The sequence below is a fragment of the Monodelphis domestica genome, chromosome 2 (assembly GCF_027887165.1).
Source record: "Monodelphis domestica isolate mMonDom1 chromosome 2, mMonDom1.pri, whole genome shotgun sequence".
Taxonomy (NCBI): domain Eukaryota; kingdom Metazoa; phylum Chordata; class Mammalia; order Didelphimorphia; family Didelphidae; genus Monodelphis; species Monodelphis domestica.
The window spans coordinates 75159543-75181502 of record NC_077228.1 but is presented as its reverse complement, the minus strand read 5'-3'; the positions used below and the strand labels follow the sequence as shown (position 1 = coordinate 75181502).

The following is a 21960-nucleotide window of genomic DNA, read 5'->3' as shown; positions in this document are numbered from 1 at the left end:
CAATCACTACTGAAAAACTGATTCTAGATACCCCTTCCCCTTTCCTGTACCTGCAGAGGGGCACCAGAAAGTTAAAAAACTTTCTGTAAGATCACCTCCTCTTTGCCTTCTTGGAACAAAAGGCTCTAATAACAACAGTGAAACTGTATGTTCTCATCTCCTCAGTATTGTCTTCCCAGAGGTTATCTTGACATCCAAAAATCATTCTTGCCAATTACAATGACAAATGGGCCCTCAGAAACCATACCCTTCTCCAATGTTGGTTTCTCTGCCTTTGAAAGGTATCCTTTCAAAGACCTAAACTTCCACAAAAGGTTGCTACATAGGAACACAAACTTTACTAAAAACAAGACTACAACTTGGCTCTGAGAGTCACTTTCTAATGAATAGGTCCTATTTCTATTACTATTTCCTTTTTAGTCAGTGTTTTAGTTATTAAGCTCCCAACAGTGGATCCAGCTTGTAGGTGATATTCCCCAAGATCCCTTGAAATTTAGATTAGAAATTCCGTAACACTACCACACAAAACAAGCAGAATATTGGTACTAGAAAAGATATTAATACAAAAAAAAAATACAAAACTTTTGTTTCTGGGAAAAGATTATAGTCATTAAAGGATATATGCAATTTCCTGAAGGTGTCCTAAGCCGGCTCTCCTCCTGTTTAATTCTGGATCCAAATGTACTGTTCATACAAGATGTAATTTATTTGTATTCAGGTTCCTTTTGCGTGTTGTCTTCCCTTATTAGATTGTAAGCTCCTCAAAGTCAGGGACTATCTTGCACTGTGCTAAGCAAACTTTGAAAGGCTTAGGGACTCTGATCAAAATGCAGTGACCAATCATGACTCCAGAGAAGAAACATGCTACATTGTATTAGAGAGGTGACAGACTAAAACTTTTTTGAATCATGGGAGATGAATTTGCTTTGCTTGTTTTCACTTTTATGCCCAATAAATATTGGTAGATGGGAAGGAGAAAAAAAACCTAAATTTTAATTTAAAATTCAAATTCCATAATAGTTTTAATTGAGAAAAAGTAAGATCACATGTAAACCACCACTCCCCATAACTTTATGCAAATACTGATTTACGTATGAATCACACTGTTGATATCATGACAAAAGTGAAGTGGTGTTTGCACTCAAGAGCTTATGTTCTATCAGGGGAAATAATAACTCCTACAAAAATATGTACAAAATATACAAGAAGGCAAAACTAAATATACAAGAAAGGGGGGGGGGGGGGAGGAAGGGAGGCACATGCAGTTGGAGAGATCAGGAAAGTGTTATTTTAGCACAGAGATCCTTAACCTAGGGTTTACAGACCACCTCACTAAGAGATTCATGCATCCACTTCAAGGGATCTGTGAAGCTGGAAGGGGAAAATATTTTATCGAATCTTATAAAATATATGCACTTTGTTTTATGCATTTAAAACCATTATTCTGAGGAGGGTTTCATAGATTTTTACCATAATTACAAAGGATCCATACTCCCATCCTAAACCTCCCCAAAATTTTAAGAATTTCTGGTTTAGTAGTTTTTAAGAGATTTTTTTAAAAGCAGAGGTGAGGGGAAGGTATATTCTATGTATGGAGGACATGTAGTATCAATGAGTACAGAGAAAGAGATGGAATGTCATGTGTGAGGGCTGGTTTGACCAGACTATAGCACATGGGAAAAGGAATTATATACCAAGGTAGAAGGTCAGTTTGGGGCCAAGTTGTGAGGGTGGTTCAGCTAATAGACCACTAGAGTTGGAATTAGTTAGGAAGACTTGACTTCAAATCCTGACTTGAACACAAGTCATCTAACCTGTCTACCTCTGTTTCTTCATCTGTAAAATGAGGATAATAATAACACCTACCTCCCAGGGTTGTTGTGAGGATCAAATGAGGTATTTATAAAGTGTGTTGCAAAGAACTATATAAACATTAGTTATTTTTGCAGCAGAGTAATTCATGACTGATCATAGATATAATAGGGTGTCACTAAGTAGAAGTTACATGATCATCCTTGCACTTAAGCAAGAGCAATGTATCAGTTGTGTAGAAGATAGCCTGGATTAGGGAGAAACTTAAAGACAATCTAAGCAAGAGATAAACACCTGAAAAAGAATCTGATATCTGTTTAAGTAGTGAAAGGGAAATGGATGAAAAATTATAATAAAAGCAGAAATGAGATGATTTGACTAAGTGATTGGATATGTACATTAAAGCATAAAACATGGGGGATATAGGTTTTCAGTGTTTACTACTATCACACAATACATTATCATGTCAAGTTCAAATGAAAGAGGAATGAATTTACTTCTGCCTACAGGGCAAGCAAGGTAGCAAGACAGGACTCAAAATGTGCCAAATCAATCAAACCACCTCCATTCCAACTCTCTCCTGAGTAGTCAAAGCTAATGAAAAATTGTTACAATGTTCTTGTCACTAAATTTCTTGGCACTCTCAAATGGTTCAATATTAGAAATGGATGTGATTTAATTTGTGGAAATAACATTAAAAAAAGCTGTATTATCATATGCATTTGCCACTGTGTCAGAAAGACTCATCAGGCTTTTTCATGTGACGTTCAGCTGAAAATTCTTCTATATATTGTTTCCCCATTAGAATGTGAACTTTGCAAGCTGGCTTCTGATTTCATCACTCAAATGAACATACTTTCTCCAAAGCTACTGTAAAAATTGTATGTATTTAGTTTGCAATGTTTGAAATGATCCATTGGGGAGACTGGCCTCCCAAAGGATCACAAGTGTGTGTGTGTGTGTGTGTGTGTGTGTGTGTGTGTGTGTGTGTTAAAAAATTTGTAACCTGGGGACTTGATTTCCCAGCATTCTTTACTCTTCCCAGGGTTCCCTTGTCTTGCATTGCTGTTTTGAGTCCTGGCATGGGTTTGGTTATAAATTTGCTGAAGTCCACGCTGCAGGGGCTTTTGGGCTTTTGCTGTGGCTCAAGTACGGCAGGTGTAGGTCTCTGGCTTTTTGCTCTGCTTACCTGGCTGAAGGAACTCCTTTCTATCTCACTTTGTTGTTAAATCCTACAAATTTAAATTCTTGGAAAATTCATTCATTTTTAGTCTTACACTACCAATGACCTCTACATTGCCAAACTGATGACTTGAATCTCAGTATTCATCTTTCTCGATCTCCCTGTAGATGGAAATGCTGATCTCTCTTCCCATGACACTCTCCTTTCCCATGATACTCTACTTTCATGTTACTTCTGTTTCCTGGTATTCCTTCTACTTATCTAGCCATTTCTAGTAAGTCTGTTTAATTGGATTATCATTCAAGTCTCATTCTCTGTGAGTTGTCCTCAAAACTTCTATTCTGGACACTTTTCAGTCACTGTTTAGACCTTCTGTGATCTATTACCATTTCAATTGTTATTTCTATAAAATAACTCACATTGATAAATCTTCTTCCTCTCTACCCTGAGCTCTAGTCCTACATCATGAACTTCCTAGTAAACATTTCAACTGGATCTCTCTCTTTCTCTCTCTCTTCCCCCCTCCCCCTAATAAGTATTTCAAAAGACCTGCAAATTCTTTTTTCCTATTTCTTCCCATACTCATAACTCTCATTCCTTCTCATCAAAACTATTTATAACAGCCTCCAAATTGGTCTCCCTGCCTTGTTACTTTTATGCTACTCAGAAACCCTATACCTGTACATCACTGAGTCAGAAGCTAAATTTTGCACAATGCCTGGCACTTAATAGATGCTTAATAAATCTTGAACGATTAAAGGTATTAGACTTAATAAACACTAAACATCAAAAACTGTCATCTTAAAATAAAGTGATTATTAATTCTTAGATCAAGCATAACTAATGAAGGAAAATAAACATAATGGAATAAAAAGCAAAAGGTGTTATCCAGTAATTATTAATCTATAGAAAAATATAACTGATGAAGAAGAGTGAACATAATGGAATAGAGCCTTAAAAGTTCTCACAAAGGATAACTCCCAAAGAAATGTTAAAATCATTAAGGGATTTTATTAGGTATGAGCTCAGAAATAACTTGGTTCATAAAATCTGCTGACTACTGCTATTCAATGCCTAGCCTGAACAGGAGCTAAAAAATGGATAATTATGTCTACAATTGAAAAGATGAGCTTGGATTACATTTGGGAAAATATGCAGAACCTTTGAACTACTCCATGATATAAAAGTTTATCTTTTTTTGTAAAATTTTTATTTAAAAGTTTATTTAAAAAAAACATATATTCTTGTCAATGCTAAAAGGACAACAGTGGGTATAAATAGGCTAAAGCACATTATTAGCTATACTTTGCATATGAAAAACATAAAAGACAGCAATACTCAATTAGTCAATAAGAATTTATTAAGGATGTAACAGGCAATATGCTGGATATATAGGAAATAATTAACAAAAGGAAGGCACTGAAATTAAGAGGGATTGTGAAAGGTTTTCTACAGAACTTGGTTAACCTATGGCACACAGAGCCTTCTCTGTGGGCATGGATATTGTCCCCCCCCCAGAGTCAGTTCATAGAAAGGCAGAGGGACTCTGGCAGAGCTGCTCCCTTCCCCCTCTCTCCACCATTCCTGAGTGGAATGTTCAGGCCACTCTGCTCCCTTTCTCCCTTCCCTGTCTGGGCTAAGGCAACTGGGGGGGGGGGCAGAACTGCACATAGTTAGGGGGGAGGAACAGCACGTGGTTTCTAAAAGATCCACCATCACTACTATACAAGGTAGGATTTTAGCCGGTACTTGAAGGAAGTTTGGGAAGCCAGGAAACAGATGAGGAAGCAAAGCATTCTGGGAATGGGGAGGCAGCTAGAGAAAATGTCTTGGTCAGAGAGGAGTGTCTTGTATGAGGGAACAACAAGGAGACCAGTATGACTAAATCAAAGAGTATGTGGAGAGGGTGGTAGTAAAGGATATAAGGTATAAGAAGACTAGAAAGATGGGGTATGAGGGAACCTAGGCTTTGATGGGCTTTGGATACCAAACAAATGGTATTATATTTTACTTTGGAGGTGGTAGAAAACCACTAGATTTTACTGAGTATGGAGCTAATATGGTTGGACATGCACTTTTAAGAAAATCACTTTGATGAAAGAATAGAAGATGCAAACAAAATCGAGATATGCTATTATGCTGAAATATTTGTGAAAAACAAGGAGCAAAAATAGCAAATGATAAAGATAGAACAATTGCAGATTACAAGAGTGAAGGGCATATCCACACCAGTAAGATCACAGATAAGAAGTAATTACAGACAAGTAGTAGATATTTTTAAAATTACAACTTTTGACCATATAATGAGGACTCTAAAGGGAAATCATAGGAACATATATAGTATATTAAAACATATTAAGTAACTACAAAAGGGGCTGCATGAAATCTGAAGAGATACTACTGGCATGGAGGATTAAAAGGTGAGAAATTAACGACATGAAACCATGTTTAGGAATTACATGGGAAAAAAAGCATTATAAACATGAAGAATAATATAAATAAAACAACAGAGCTAAGAAAGATCAGTGTGCATTCGAGGATATGAAATGTCCAAATACAGATTCTGAATATAGTAATGAATAGTAACATAGTACAAAACTAGAAAGGGAGAGTAGTAACTGATTTTATAAGCCCTCAAACGTTAGGCAGGAGTTTAAATTTTAAACAGTAGCAAATAAAACCACTGAAGACCTGGGGGGATAAATGAAACAATCAAATTTATTCATGAACAAAATTCTCTGACAACAATTGGAAGGACAGATTGGAGAGGAAAGAATTACAGCTAGAAAGATGTTTAAAATAATAATATAGCAATGAATATATATATTGTGCAGTAATGTTTACAAAATGCTTTATATACATTAACTCATTTGAGTCACCTCATTTGATCCCCCAAACTTGCGAGATAGCAGCTTTTATTACCCCCAATCTATATTTGGAAAAGAGTTCCAGAGTTTTTGGTATGGCATACTTAACAAAAGGGTACTCTAGACTTTACTCAAAGACCACTAAAATAAGGGGAAACCCACTACATCCCAACATAGTTCAATCTACATTGAGAGTTCAGTTTACAATTTTTCTTTAATTGAAGTATAAATTTGTTTATTCTTTACTCCTACTTTTTATCTTTTTGATCCAAAAAGAACAAGTTTAATACCTCCTGAAAGTGACAGTCTTTCAAATATTTGGAGATAGCTTTCATGTCTTCCTTGAGTCTCTTTTTCTTTAGATCAAACATTATAAATTCCTTCAAAAATATTTTCTTGGCATGAATTTTATTCTATGAATCTGGATGATTTCATCAGAAACGAAATCAGAAGGCAAATGGAAGTTACAGCCAATCGGAAGCCTGCTTCCCTTGGAAAAGGAAATAAGTTGACAGAGTTGGTTTTATCATGGGTCCAAAGGCAACAAGAAAAATTTCAGTGACTAATATTAATAGCTAGCATTTGTAGAATGCTTTATGGTTTGTGAAGCACTTAATTCTCATTTTATCGTTACACATCTCTGGGAGGTGTTATGTGCTATTATGAGGCAGACAGAAGTGCCTTGCCCAGATATTTAAAATTGTGTCCTGTCCTGGTACCCCTGACTATCCTCCACTCCCTTCTAGTTGGTTTAGTAAGTTTTAATTAGTCAGTATAAAGTAGCAATAGCAAGAAGACTGCAAAGACGAATTTAGAAGCCCCAAAGACTAAAGGAACATATAGCGAATTGTATTCTATGTTAAAAATTACATCCTGGTCTATTGACAGCCAAAGGAAACACTGATTTGGAATATAAACTTATTTGTAAAATCTTACCCAAAAAAGTGACAGGTAGGGTGTAAACTTAACTCCCAAAACACATTTCAAAATCAACAAATGATGCACGACATATATAACAATTGAAATTAGGACAAACAACCTATTGGGCTAAAAATCACACTATACGTCACAAAACCGAAGGAGGTCCAAAGACAAGAAATCTCATGTACAACAAAATATTTTTATCAGCACTTTTTCGAGTAACAAAAAACTAGAAACAAAGTGGATTCCATCTGAATGGCTAAACAAATTATAACATGAAATAGAAAAGTAAATAATTGAACAGAATACATAAACAATTTAAAAAATAAACCAATGAGCATTTATTAAACACCTACTATGTTCCAGGTACTGTGGAGGATGTTTAAGAAGCAGGGAATACAAGAATAATGAATGAAAAAATCCTTTCTCTTAAGAAGCTTCCATTCAAGAAAGAGACAAAAAATGCATCAATAAATATATTCTGAATAGACAAAAAGTAATTAAATACCAAGAAGTCTAGGGAAGAGTACTAAATTGGGGTGGAAGGAGGAATGAGGAAAGGCTTATTGTGGAAGATGATTTCTGCAGATTGGTCTTGAAAGAAGAAAGGGATTCTAAGAGATAGAAGTAAGGAAGGCGGCCCTGCAAGTATGGAGGGCAGTAAGGGCAAAGGCAAAGGTGGGAGATAAAGTGTTATGTAGGAATGGGGACAGAGAAAAGGAGTCCACTTTGGACAGATCACAAGGCATGGAAAGTGGAGTTCATCACAAAGCTAGAAAGCTAGGCTAGAGCTTAGTTTGGGTTTTAAAAGTCAAACAAAATTGTGTATATTTGATCTTAGCAATACTGAACCACTAGAGCATACTGAGTAAGGGAGGAACAAGGTAGATTTGTGCTTAATGAAATTACTTTAGAATATTTCAAGGACTTTAAGGAAGAAGATAAATTAGGAGGCAAATGTCATAGTCCAGGCAAGAACTGGGGAGGGCCCTAACTCATGTGCTTGATTGTAGAAGTCAGACACTTAAAGAAGTGAGAGTAGAAACTGTAACATTTAACAAATGTTTGGATGTGTAAGGGAAGATGAGTGAGAACTAGGAGAAAGAGGAAAGTTAAATATAAGGGATGATTTTGGAGGGAAAACAATGAGTAGTACTATTTTCAACTTGCTAAATTTTGAGTTGTTTCTGCTATATGTCTGAATGCCTAATAGGCAGTTAGTGATATGGGAATTAATCTCAGGAGATGGCATTGGTCTAGATATACAGATCTATGACTCATATGCAAAAAAATAATAAAATTCATGGAAAAAGATGAGCTCACCAATAGAGTACAGAGAAAAGAAGAGTTCAGGAAGAATCTTGAGGTACATGCACAGAAAGTGTAATACTGACGAAAACCCAGCAAATGAGAAGTCAAACAGGCTGAGAAATAAGGAAGAGTACTATAATTTAAAAAAGAGTACTATAATAAATTTAAAAAAAAAGAATACCCAGGAGGAAAAAGGAGAGGGGGTTGGTGGGAGTGTAAACAATGCTAAATATGGTAGAGAGGTAAAAAAGGATGAAGACTGAAAACAGGTCATTAGATTTGACAATTAAGTTTTGGTTGATAAATTTGAAGAGAAAAATCTGTCAAGTTATGAGATCAGAAGCCATAATACAGAGGAATGAGAAATGAATAAAAGGGATACAAATTCAGACAGCTTTTTTTCTAGCAGTTTAGTCAAGCATGGGAAGAGAGACACAGGACAAAAGCCTGTGAAGAGAGTAGGGTCAATTGAAAGACTTTTAAGAACAGAAGTGATGTGTGAGCATGCTTTATGGTAGTAGTGAAGGAATCAGTAGACAGAAAAAGATGAAAGATGAAAGGAGGCAGAGATGTTTGGTTGAGTTCCCTATGCACTCATGTCAGTTATGTCAGATAATCCCAACTGTTTTCCAAATAACATCCCTTTGTGTTTTCAAGATTTTATCCCTAAAGATATTTCATTTTTCCTTCATTGACTTCCTTTGAAAAATTTTAATCACGAAAACCTTTGTACTTTGCTCTAAAACATGTTTCCTCAAAATCTAAGGTAAATGCCAAATTAGATTTCCTCTTCTCTCTAACCACACCAAGATAGAATTGTTACTTTTACCCAAAGTTTCCATCATTTCCAACCTTGTAACCAGGTCCTTCCCATCAATGATAGAGATAGAGAATGTAATTCTCACTTCTTGGCTTTTCTGCCTTTTGAAGGTTGAAATTTTCACTAAGGCAAGTCAAGAATTAGCTCCTCTGCTTTTGGTAGAGAAAGACAGTGGCCGCAGATACTTTGGTATCATCCTCAGGATATTGTCATGCCTCTGTGAAAGGCTTATAAATATAGTTCCCATTCCCCTATTCTGTTTCTGTACAAGTAGTCTCTAGTTTACAACAATGTTATATCTGGATCCTGAGGACAATAGACCTTTGTTGTTGTTATCAGATGGGCAAAATGGCTGTTTTTATTACCTCTAAGTAGGAAACTGCCAATTATTACTATTCTTTTCTTCTTCCTCTGTCCTTAACTGATGACTTCTGTGGACCTATTATATATTTTCTTTTTTAAATTCCAAAACCTACCCTAAAAAACCTGAGCATTTACATAAACAAAATAGAAGAGGGATTAATCTCTGCCTAGAGTCAGGAAGACACTGCAGTTAAAATCAGGCTTCAGATACCTGATAGCTAATTGACTCTTGAGTTTGTCATTTAACCTCTGCCTGCCTTAGTTTCCCCTCTTCTCTATAAAATGAGGATAATAATAATAGCACCTACCTGCTAAGACTGTTATGAGGATATACCAATTACACAAAAGCTCATAATATAATGTAAGTTTTCCCCCAAGATTGCCATTAGGTTCATACTCACAAAGGTTTGGTAACTGATCCAAAGTAGTATTAGTTTGGAGTTAAAGAGAAATGAGTATAACATTCTTGGAAGTAGGGCCAAGACAGAATGAGGAGTTCTTTGCTCCTTACAACTCCCTTTCCAGTCAGTCATACATAATTAAGAGGCTGAGCCATGATTTGGAACCATGTCCTCTGACTCTAAATATAATAATTATAAATGAAACTTATATAAACATAATATCTAATTTTATTCTAAATTACATCATTATTAACCTAATTTTGTAATTGGGAAACCAAGGCTAGGAGAAGTTAAGCATTGTTGCATGGATTGTTCTGATTCTAAGGCCATATAAACGTAATCTCTTCTGTTTCTACTGACATTGACTCTTCAGGAGCAAGCCAAATCTTTGGCTAAGTTCTTACCTAATGTGGCTAGCACTGATAGATGAGTAATTAGTCTCCATTTCTGAGAAAATCCCCCCTCCTCCTTTTGCAGAAGTGGGGGCTATGAGTGTAGAATAATATGCTATCAGACTTGATTGATGTGCTGGGTTTTATGAACTGATTTGTAGAATGTCTTTTTAAAAATTCTTTTTTTTTTTACAACAAACAGCTGGTACAGTAGTAGAGGGTCAGATATACTCAGAAATAAAGATAACATAAAAACAAGATTGGTAAAAAAACGTTACAATAAAGACATTTATATCAAAACCCATGAAAACCACAAGATACTGATTGCTTATGTATCATGTTAGAAGCTTCAAGGTTTCCACTTTCTTTACCTCTCAATTCCTAAGCCAAACCTGTCTATGAAGACACTCATTACCAAGCAAAAGGTTTAAGAAAAAAGATGCCACAAATAGTTAGATCTAAATAATTGGAGAAATGTTAATTGTTCATGGATGGGCAGAATCAAAATTATTAAAATTATAATTCTACCAAAACTAATCTACTTATTCAATGCCACCCCAATTAAATTATCAAAAAATTGTCTTTTTGAACTAGAAAAAAATAATAAAATTAATTGAGAAGAAAAGATCAAGAATATCAAAAGAATTAATGAAAAAATGTAATGGAAGTCTAGCAGTATCAGATTTTTAAACTGTATTATAAAGCAGTAATTATGAAAACTATTTGGTATTGATTAAGAAATAGAAAAGGCAGACCAGTGGAACAGAATAAACCTACAACAAACAGCAGTAAAATATTAGAGTAACCTTATATTTGACAAAAAGCACAGATCCAAGTTTTTTTGGATAAAGAAATCACTATTTGGAAAAAATGGCTGAGACAACTAGACACAGACCATTATCTTAATCCATTCATTAAGATAAGTTCAAAATGGATACATGATTTAGACATAAAAAGAGATCTCATAGGCAAATCAGAAGAAAAGGGAATATATTACCTATTAGATTTATGGAGAGGAGAGGAATTTATGAATAAACAAGAGATGGAGAACACTGTGAGATATAAAATGGATAAGTTTTGAGTACATCAATTGAAAAGTTTTTGTACAAATAAAATAAATGTGGCCAATATTAGAAGGAAAGCAGAAAATTGAGAAAATATTTTCATAGACAATCTCTCAGATAGAAGACACATCTAAAATATAAAGAGTACTCTGTCAAATTTTTAAGAATAAGAGCCATCCCCCAATTGATATATAAGCAAAAGATATGAATAGAGTTTTCTGATGAAGAAGTTAAAGCCATATACAAGTATATGAGAAAATGCTCCAAAACACCAGATTAGAGAAATGTAAATAAAACAATTCTGAGGCATCTCATAACCATCAGATTGGCTAAAATGACAAGAGGGCAAAATGACAAATGATGGAGGGGATGTGGAAAAGTAAGGACACTGATACACTGTTGGAATCATGAACTAATCCAACCATTTTGGAGAACAATTTGGAATTAAGCCCAAAGAGTTATAAAACTAAATATACCCTTAAATCCTGTAATAATGTTATTGCTGGGTCTGTTTCCTAAAGAGAACAGGTAAAAATGAAAAGAACCTATATATTCCAAAACATTTATAGCAGCTCTCTTTGTGGTGGCAAAGAACTGGAAATCAAAGGGACACCCAACAACTGGGCAGTGGTTGAATGAACCGTGGTATGTGATTCTGATGGAATACTGCTGTGGTATAAGAATGATGAGCAGATTAATTTTTTTGAAAACTTGGAACAAACTACATGGGATAATGAAGAGTGAAATGAGTAGATCTGAGAGAACATTATATAGAGCTATAAACAACATTTGAAGAATATCTTGTGAATGTTTACCTCCAGAAAAATAATTGAGAAGTGGAAACACTAAAGGCACAATTAATTATCTATGTACCGGATAATGCTTTCTATGGTGCAGAGCTGATACACTTGTAAATAAATTTTATTAATAAAAAAGAGAAAAAGAAAATCCAAAGATACTTTAAATCTAGTCAACACAGAACTTATTTGAATAAATCTGATTTTCTGTTTAAAAAAGAAAGAAAAAAGGAAAAAACTGCTAACCCATTGCTTACCGCATATTCTTCTGGGGTAACCTTAAGAACATCGAATACCACAGCATCAAAACTCTTCTTTAGTTCAGAGCCTTTGTCACTTAATGATTCGGAACTGCTACTTTTCTGTTAATATAAAAGCAAACACCATCGCCAGTTTAATATATAGCGACTACTGTTGTGATGGAAACCAAGAGGAACAATACAATTAACAACATTTTGAAGGTGTTGGACAATTATATACTGCAAAAACGTGCTGTTTAGAGTATATTTGAGTCATTTTTTCCTTTATTTTTAAAGGCTTTGATCTAGGAACCAGAAAACTAACTTTGCAATTCATTTTAAGTCATTCATTTGTTATCTGTCCCTGAGCCAGTTTTGACATATATATATATATTAAAAAAAACTGCAAGATTAGTCAATATAATTTCTTAAGGTACATTCTGGATAACCACTGTGTGACTAAATGATATTAATAAATAAGCTAATCTTTTTATGCAAGTTAAAATCCCACCATATAGGAATTTGGATGACACTAGGACAATAATTAAAATAATTAAAATTCAATGAAACATGGATTTAAAAGATTATAAACAAAAATAAAACCATTTTAGCACAGAGGCAAAGGGTCTGCAGGTAACTTTAAAGTTATATAGTCCAACTCCTTACCCAATTCAAAATCTAGTGGTGTATAAAATATGGAATCCAGTCCTAGTTCACCTATATATTCTTGGCCAACCCACTTAACCTCTATGGGCCTTACTTTTCTCATCTTAAAATTCAGAGACTTTTTATGGAGAATATGGAGTATGTTTCAGTTCTAAATGTATCTGAAATAAAAAGTTTGAACTTCTGTGACACCATCCAGCTCTAATCTTCATTTCTTGTTGATACTCAACAAGACACTTCAGGGAAAGAGGTGAATGAATTACTCTTAAATTAAAACAAATTAATCAGTTATGATTTGCTAAACAATTGTAACAAAGATACAGCAAAAGTTAAACCTAAGACATCTTAAAAAATAAATATTTTAAATAGTTTTAAATTCAAAATTACAATGTAAGCCAATTTAGAAATTCTAAAATAGAATTTCAAACTGGACATCCCAGAATCAGTCTTTAACTTAACTTGTCTAAAACTTGGCACCACTACCCTTTTAATATCTCAAGTTTATAATCTCAGTACTTTTGTAGACAATTCCTTCTCAATCCTACATATTTAATCAATCACCAAATATCAATGTTTCTATTTTCATAACATCTGTCACATGTAAATCTTTCTTTACTTAGTTAAGGGTCCTATTATCTAAATTATTGTAGCAACCTCCCAGACTAGTTTATGCAATATAGCCAGGTGATAGAATGGATAGAACACTGGGACTGCAGTTAGGAAGATCATTCCTAACTGAATTCACAATCAGCCTTAGATATTTGTCAGCTGTATGACTGACAATGGGCCAATCATTTAACCTCTATTTGACTTAGTTTTCTCAACTGTAAAATGAGGATAATAACAGCATTTAATTTCTAGGGTGATTGTGAGTATCAAATGACATAATTCTTATAAAGTGCTTAGTAAATGCACAGGACATAGTTAAATACTATTATCACATATTATTGCCAAAATAACAAGGAAACTTAAGTGTGGATCTTATCACATGGATACAAACTCCTCTGTTTAGATTTTAAAGTCCAATACAACATGGGCCCAAACTAGCATTCTAGTCCCGCGGGATTTCATTCCTCTTGCCTCCTTCTGTCATCTAGGCCAGCAGACCTTTCTGTCTTTACATATCATACAGCACCTCCTATTTCCATGCATTTGCCTTGCCTATTCCTTATGGCTAAAATGCACTCCCTATCTATTATTCTATCTCATAGAATTCTTCTTTTCCTTTAAGATTTTTAGAGTTTATGCATTATGCTCTACATGAAGCCTTTGATGACCTTCCCCTCATCTGCTAGTGTTATTTCTCTAAAAATGCCTTCTAATTAACTACTTTGTGCATACAGGGTGGTCCCAAAGTTTTGGTGCAATTTTAAACTACTAATCTAAAAAAATATATGCATATATATGTATATACACACATATAAAATTTACTCCTTTTATATTTTATATGGATTTGTTTTCCCCATTAGAATAAATAGCTCTAACAGTTGGATTTATATAGCATTTAATGGTTTAAATATGCTTTATAAATGTTATTTCATTTGATCCTCACAACAACCCTGAAAGGAGGTACTATTATTATTATTATTATTATAACTAAGGAAAATAGTGACTCATGGGGGTCACACAGAGTAAATGTTTGAGGACAGATATTAACCCAGGTATTCCTGACTTCAGTTCCAGCAATCTAGCCATTGTACCAACAAAGTTCATTGTAAATAGGGTTTCTTTTTTTTTTTTGTACATATATCCCCAGTTTGAGGAATATACTAGGTACCTAAAGCTAATTTATTGATTGTTTGTAACTGATTAGGCCTTTAACTAATCAGTCAAATATTAAGAAGCTGCTATTATCACCATTTTAATTATTTTGTCTAGTCACTTGCTTTTACATCATCAATAGATGCTGAATGTTTGTAGCTTATAAAGCAGGCTCAAACAAGAGATTATTATAGTGCCTGGTATTATACAGGAGCTTAATAAATGTTTATTCCATTTTCTTCCCTTTTGCACAGTTTATGTCCTTGCACAATCAAGAATGATCAATAAGGTCTAGAATTATTAAGGATAACCTTTGTGAAATTTCCAGTAGCAATGATCTCATTTTATGTTGCTATCACAAAACACTCCATTTCTGTAAACAAATCTGTATGATTTAAATCATTTGTCTAATGCTTCTTTGTTGTCATACTGTTGAATGAGTTCATGTTTGATTTCACTGTTAGATTTGTATGACCAGACATAATGAACAGAATAACAAAAACAAGTTGTACAATAACAAAAATACTGTAAAGAAAAACAACTCTGAAAGACTTAAAAACTCTGATCAAATGCAATAACCAATCACAATTCCTGAATATTGATGATAAAACATTTTACATGTATTCTTTCAATGAGAAATTAATATTGAATTTGTTATCTGTTAGTAATATTTCTAGGTGAAATCATTCTTCCCATAACCTCCCAAGGTCGGGGCTGAAAAACATCCTGCTTTCAAATTGAGGTCACTGGGGCAGAGGGAAGTAGGGGAATTGCACCATCAAACTAGGCTAGAACTTTTGTCTTTTTTTAAGATCTTAAAAGAATTAAAGGCAGGGCCGATGAGCCATGGTGAACTCTGACCCATCTGAAAGTAAGGTAGGCCAGCCAAGTGATTGGGGTATGCTGGCTTCTTCCTAGTCTAGACAAAGACCCACCTTCCCAGTGATGGAGTAATGAGGAAAAGTTGAGGTCTCTAAAGTCTACCTGCCTTTCAAAGTATCTGCTAATAGGAACTGTCAGAGGAAGTCCAAGGGGAAAACTGTTAGGTCAATCAGAAAGAAGATACACTTCCCTTTAAAGGAGAGAATCAAGGCTCACTCCTGGTCTTTTCACTTCGGAGACTAAGAAAAGACCCATTCTTTGTTAATTGGATCATATGCCCCCATTAACAGACAATGTTATCTTGGGGAAATGGCCTTATTTTTTTTTTATTTGTTAAAATCTGGACCTTACACAGGGAGGTTATATATTCAAGTTACAGAATAAGACATTTTTGCACATAGCCAATGTGGGGTAGTTTTCTTAACTGTATATATTTGTTACAAAGATTTATTTTTCTTTTTTTTTCAGTGAGAGTTTCCAAAAAAAGAAAGAAAATTTGGTCACTGAAGTATTTTTTGTGTGTGTGGGAGAGAAGAAAGCACAGAAGGAATCACAGGTCAGCAGGCCGGCTTTGAAAATTACATGCTGGACGCATCATAAATTAAAAAGAAAAGCCAGCAAAAACTGAATTAATGAATAAAAAAAGTGTGCCAAGTACTGTGATAAGCCCTGTGGACATTAAAGGAGATATCTTATTCACAAGGACTCACATTCTTTTTTTTTTAAGCTCTCACCGTCTGTCTTGGCATCAACACTGTGCATTGGTTCCAAGGCAGAAGAGTGGTAAGGGCTAGGCAATGGGGGTTAATTGACTTTCCCAGGGTCACATAGCTGGGAAGTGTCTGAGGCCAAATTTGAACCTAGAACCTCCCATTTCTAGGCCTGGCTCTCAATCCATTGAACCACCCAGCTGCCTCCAAGGACTCACATTCTTAATGAAGATACGAAGTTCTTCATTAAACAGGATGGATGGGAAAACCCAAGGTGAGCATCTGTGTAGCAGATAGGATTGCCCATTGGTCATTAGGGTCTATGAGGAGATCAGAAGAAAGCATCATGGGTTTAAAGGGCATAGACAAAAGGCAGATGATGTTAAGTCATGGATGACCTTAGGAAGAAATTGCAGTATAGATGGAAATGCCTTATGATCTTCCATTTTACTGGAAGTAATAATGATTTCTCTCTTTATAAGCCAGGTGAGTAATCAGTCCAGGTGGTTTCTAGGTAGCCCTGGGAAGGCTACCTAGTATACCTTACTGCCAACCAGCTATCCCAAATGAGTCCTAGAATGATTATGGGGGTGGAGGAAAGGAAAAGGATTCATAATTTCTTGAATAATCCTTTGGTTTTCTAGTCAACTAAAGTTTTTCTAGTCAACTAAATCTATGGAGAGGCTCTCACTCTTAGGTTTGTTAAGTTCAGAATTTTTTTTTAACTAAAACAGTTTTTTTTTGTCTATGTCTTTTTTTTTGCAAGAAAAATTAACTTTTCTAAACCACTCATGGGTGATAGGCCTTGTATTTAATTAATATTGCTGGCATTTTCTTTATAAGGATACTTTCCAAATATGTTACAGTTCACTTTCTAATGCCAAAAATATATTTTAAGACTGGCAATTTGCTGCTTTAACTTCAGTTTGCCAGTAAATCAATCCTATGTAGCCATAGCTTTTTCTTTGATGTCTTTATGTTCAACATGTCTTGCTTGGAGGAGACTAACAAATTTATCCATTGATTCATTACAACTTGTCCTCATTCAAGCAAGTCCAAATGATATTAAAGCCACAAGTTGAAAAAGCTGTTAATATATCACTTAAATACTCAAGAACCACTGACTAAACACCTACTATATGCCACGCACTGCATTAGGTACTTAGGATTCAAATACCAAGAATGGAAAGCTTACCAAAAAACAGTAGCAATCTAGAATCCTAGATTACCTATTAGAATACCCCCAGGGGAGCTAATAAAAACATTAGTCTCAAAATAAATAAAAAGAATTAGTTGTAGACTCCTCCATCCAGCACAGAAAGCCACCAATCAGAGTCCTACAGAAATCCTCAAATGGACAAATCAGGGAAGGTGCAAAGCAGAGCACAGAATGGCTAGAAGGTCTCTAAGCCCATGGGGTCCAATCAGGTACTAATGGCCCTGAGCCTAGTAATGGGTAAAAAATACTAAGCAAAGAGCAATCTGAGATATCCCTAAAGCTCATGGTTTGTAGGAGTTTAGTACAAGAGATCAACCCTGGGGAGATTCTGGTGGTAATGCCAAAAGGCAAAGGTCAATAAGACATCTCTGATTCTGGTGGGAGCAGTCCCTGAGACCAGCAGCAGAAATAAAAAGACCCCAGGTAAAAACTCTAAAATACACAGCTCTGTGTCAAGAGAAAATCCACAGGCATGACTAAGCTTCATAGCAAGCACAGCAACAGAAATCCCTTGAAGGAGAAGCCTCAGTTTGATCACCATAACTAAGACCTGGATGATGCTGAGGCTGAGATGAAGAAACCACGGAAAACTCCAGATACCATGAGGAAATGGGATAGTATTATATAATTGCAACTACCTCCAAGCTTGGTGTGAGACCAAGGAATAAATTGAGGTAAGACTGCAATTCAACAACAAATCCACTGAGAAAAAAATATATTCTGGCCACAAGGATATAAAAGTGGCTGGAAGAAATGAAAAAAGAGATACAAAATAGAATAGCTAGAAAGAAAACTTGACAATGAGAATCAATGCCTTATAATAGAAGGTGGAGAATCTGAACCAAGAACTGAATGAACTGAAAATAAAAATAATTATTATTTTCTGAAACTGAAAATGACTTAGTAAGATGAGAAATATGAAACAGAAATCCAAATACTGAAAGAAAAACAAGCACAGAGAAAACCTAGAAGAGATGATATCAAAAACAACTAAGCTAGAAAACAAAGTCAAGGAAGGAAAATCTAAGAATTATTGAACTTTATGGAAATTATGACAAGAAAAAATATGATAATCAAATAGGAAAACTGCCAAGAACTCTCAAAATCAGAGTAAATTTTAAAATAGAAAGAATTTTCTAGTCACTTCTTAAAAACATGTCAAAATAAAAATTAACAGGAATGTCACAATCAAAATCCACATCATCCAGATTGAACAGAAAGACCACAAACAATCAAAAGAGAATAAGTTTAAGTACAAAGGAACTAAATATAAGGATCAAGACTTGATAGAAGATATTTCAAAGGAGAAGAGAGCCTGGAATGTGACATATCAAACGACAAAAAGGCTTACAACTGAGGAAAACATATCCAGAAAAACTAAGTAAAATCCTACAGAGGAAAAAAATAGATACTTTTAGTGTAGTAGATGATTTGTTATTTATATATCCACTAATGAAATGAAAAAAGAAGTAGATTCTCTGAACCCATTTGAATCTTAGAGTCACAGACAACAAGAAAAATGACAAAGGACTTCTGTATGATTTTGCTCTATTTTAATGGTCTTGGGAGAAGATAAAAATGAGAGTATGAAATAGGCTATTTTTATTTGTAGATAACAAGTATCAAGAACATTCCCTACCTTTAACCCATTTCCTTACTTGCAATGGGCAAAGTAGCAAAGAAAGGAAAAATTACAAAAAGATAAGAAAGAGGGAGATACATATTTAATAAACATAATACTGAATATGAATGGGATGAATTTTATCTATAAAATGGAAAAGAAAAGAAATAGAATACAGAAAACAATACAATAATATACTGCTTAAAAGAAATATGCTTGAAACACAAACGATACAGAGTTTCAATGAAAGGCTGGGGTAAAGCCTACTATCTTCAGCTGAATTTAAAAAAAGCAGAGGTAGCAAACATTTCAAATAAGGTTACAGTCAATACAGATATACTCAAAAGGAAAATCTAGCAAATCTTGTGCTTAAAGGCACCATAGATAAATTACTATAATTACTTAATACATAATATACCTAATAGTATAATATCTAAGTACTGAAAAGTTAATCAAACTGGAGGGAAAAAAGATAGTAAAGCTATAATAGTTGGTGAACTTAATGTACTCTTTTCAGACCTACATGAATTGACCAAAGCCTAAAGAAGAAAGAAGTTAAGGACCTGAATACAGAACTTCAGAAAAATCAGAGATGAATCTTTACAATTACTAAAAGGAACAGAAAGAAATTTACATACTTCTAAGCTGTATATGGTAGAATTATAAATATTTGTCATATATTGGGATACAAAAACCTTATGGTGAAAACCCAAACGTAGAAAAACAAGAAATATTAAACATAATATATTGGTAACATACTTATGAACTGGTAGGTCAAAGAACAGATTGTAGAAATAGAAATTTTCACCTTAGAAAATTACAATGATGAATACAAAAACTCATGGGATTCAGCTAAAACAGGCCTGAGGGTAAAAATTGTATCTCTACATACTATTCAAAAAGAAACAAAACACAACCACCATTGCCTAGCCCTTACTGCTCTTCTGCCTTAGAACCAATTTAGAGTATTGATTCTAAAAAGGAAGGTAAGGGTTAAAAAAAATAGAAATGAGATGAAATCGATGAACCGTAAGCAATGAAAAAAAGCTTAAAAGAATAAGCTAAGCAATAAAGTAGATTCTAAAAATCAGAATTATAAGTAAAATTAAAAACACCCCAAAAAACTGATAAATAAAACTAGGAACCACTATTTTTTAAAGAAAATAATTGAAAAATAATGAAACTAACATTTTTTGAGAGGAAAAACAAATTATCCATTTCAAAAATGAAAAAGCAGTACTAACGACTGGAAAGAAAATAAAGAAAATCAATACTAATAAAATGGATAGCTTAAGAACAAATAAGACTTGTATTTAAATAAGCTAACATCAGAAAAAGAATTGAAAAAGCCAAAAATTAACCTCGAAGAAAAAAATTCCGGGACGAATCTGCAAGTGAGTTCCATCAAACACTCAAAGAAAAATTAAATGCAGCATTATATAAACTGTTGCAGTAATTAAAAGAAAAAGACTATAACATTATACACAGAGACTGATACACTGTGGTACAATCGAATGTAATGGACTTCTCCATTAGTGGCAATGCAGTGATCCTGAACAACTTGGAGGAATCTACGAGAAAACACCATCCACATTCAGAGGAAAAACTGTGGGAGTAGAAACACAGAAGAAAAACAATTGCTTGAATACATGGGTCGAGGGGATATGGCTGGGGACATAGACTTTAAATGAACATCCTAGTGCAAACATCAACAACACAGAAATAGGTTCTGATCAAGGACACAAGTAATACCCAATGAAATTGTGCGTTGGCTGCGGGAAGGGTGGGTGGAGGGGAAGGAAGGAAATAATGTGATTATTGTAACCAAGGAATAATGTTCTAAATTGACTAAATAAATTAATTCAAATTAAAAGAAAAAGACTATACTCTTCCAATTCTCTATGCTATAAATATAGTCTAAATATCTAAACCTGAGAAGGACAAAGCACAGAAAAGAATTATAGATCAATATAACCAGTGAACAATTACAATAGAAATTTTAAATAAAATATTATCAAGAATGTAAAAATGGAGATTTGAACCCCAGACTTCAATCCCCAGAAGTCCTTGGCCACTTCCCAGAATGCTTTGTAACCTCACCTGAATTCCCACCTAGGCCGAGAACAGAAATTGTATTTAAACTGACTCTCTGCCTACTTCTGATCTCTCAGTTTCCACTTCTAGGGACACATGTCTCCCAAGATGTAGTGAGTGAAACTGAATGGGCCTTTTGGCCCTCCTAGCCACATGCTTTCTATATTAGTATTTTCTTTATTTCTTAATCGTTAATAAACCTCTAAAAAGATAATACCTTTAGCAGAGAAACTAATTTTTTTACTTAACAGTTTGGCTAACCACGTCAGAAAGATGAAATATCCTCAAATTTCTGATTCATTTTTAAGCTCAGCTTTTCATAGCTACTGCCTAGAATTTTTTTAAGCCACGTTTCTCTGGCAAAATGTTTTTTACCCTTGCAAAGCTGTTGATGATTCAGCTCATTCCAGGCATTAGATCACCTGGTCCTGGCCCTGCCCGCCTTGGCTGCTGCCTGCCTATTTCTGCGCTCCATTTTCACCTGGTGCCCGCTCTCCCGCCTACCTGCTTCTGCTCCCCAGCAATCTCTCTCTCACCTGGACCAGCCCCGGCATGGCCTCTGACCTAGATGGCTCATTGCCCCAGGCCCAGCCCCAGGAGTCAGGCTGCTGGTAGCAGACCCAATTTCTTCAGGATCAAAAACCAGCTGGTAAAAAACAGGGGTGATCCTCCTTAGGCTATGATTAGCCTCCATATGGACTGGGGGCAGGGGATCATAGGGAGGGAGAAAGAAAGAAAAGAAGGAAGAGGCTTTTCCAAACAGGAACTTACAAGCATGGGGTATTTAAAAGGATATCTTTTGATTGTACTGATAATTTCATTGATTTCACCTGTGCG

The 21960-nt window shown here is 34.7% G+C and overlaps 1 protein-coding gene across 14 annotated transcripts in view; it reads right to left on the bottom strand.

Annotated features, from left to right (window-relative positions):
- RALGPS2 (Ral GEF with PH domain and SH3 binding motif 2) overlaps positions 1 to 21960 on the bottom strand; it is a 293091-nt gene that overhangs the window by 129380 nt on the left and 141751 nt on the right. For all 14 annotated transcript variants that reach the window (XR_008915850.1, XM_056814143.1, XM_056814144.1 and 11 more), the window contains exon 3: positions 12189 to 12293. Coding sequence is in view for 13 of the 14 variants with exons in the window: in XM_056814143.1 (XP_056670121.1) it covers positions 12189 to 12293 (105 nt within the window). In the remaining variant the exon portion in view is untranslated. The remainder of the gene's footprint in view (positions 1 to 12188; positions 12294 to 21960) is intronic.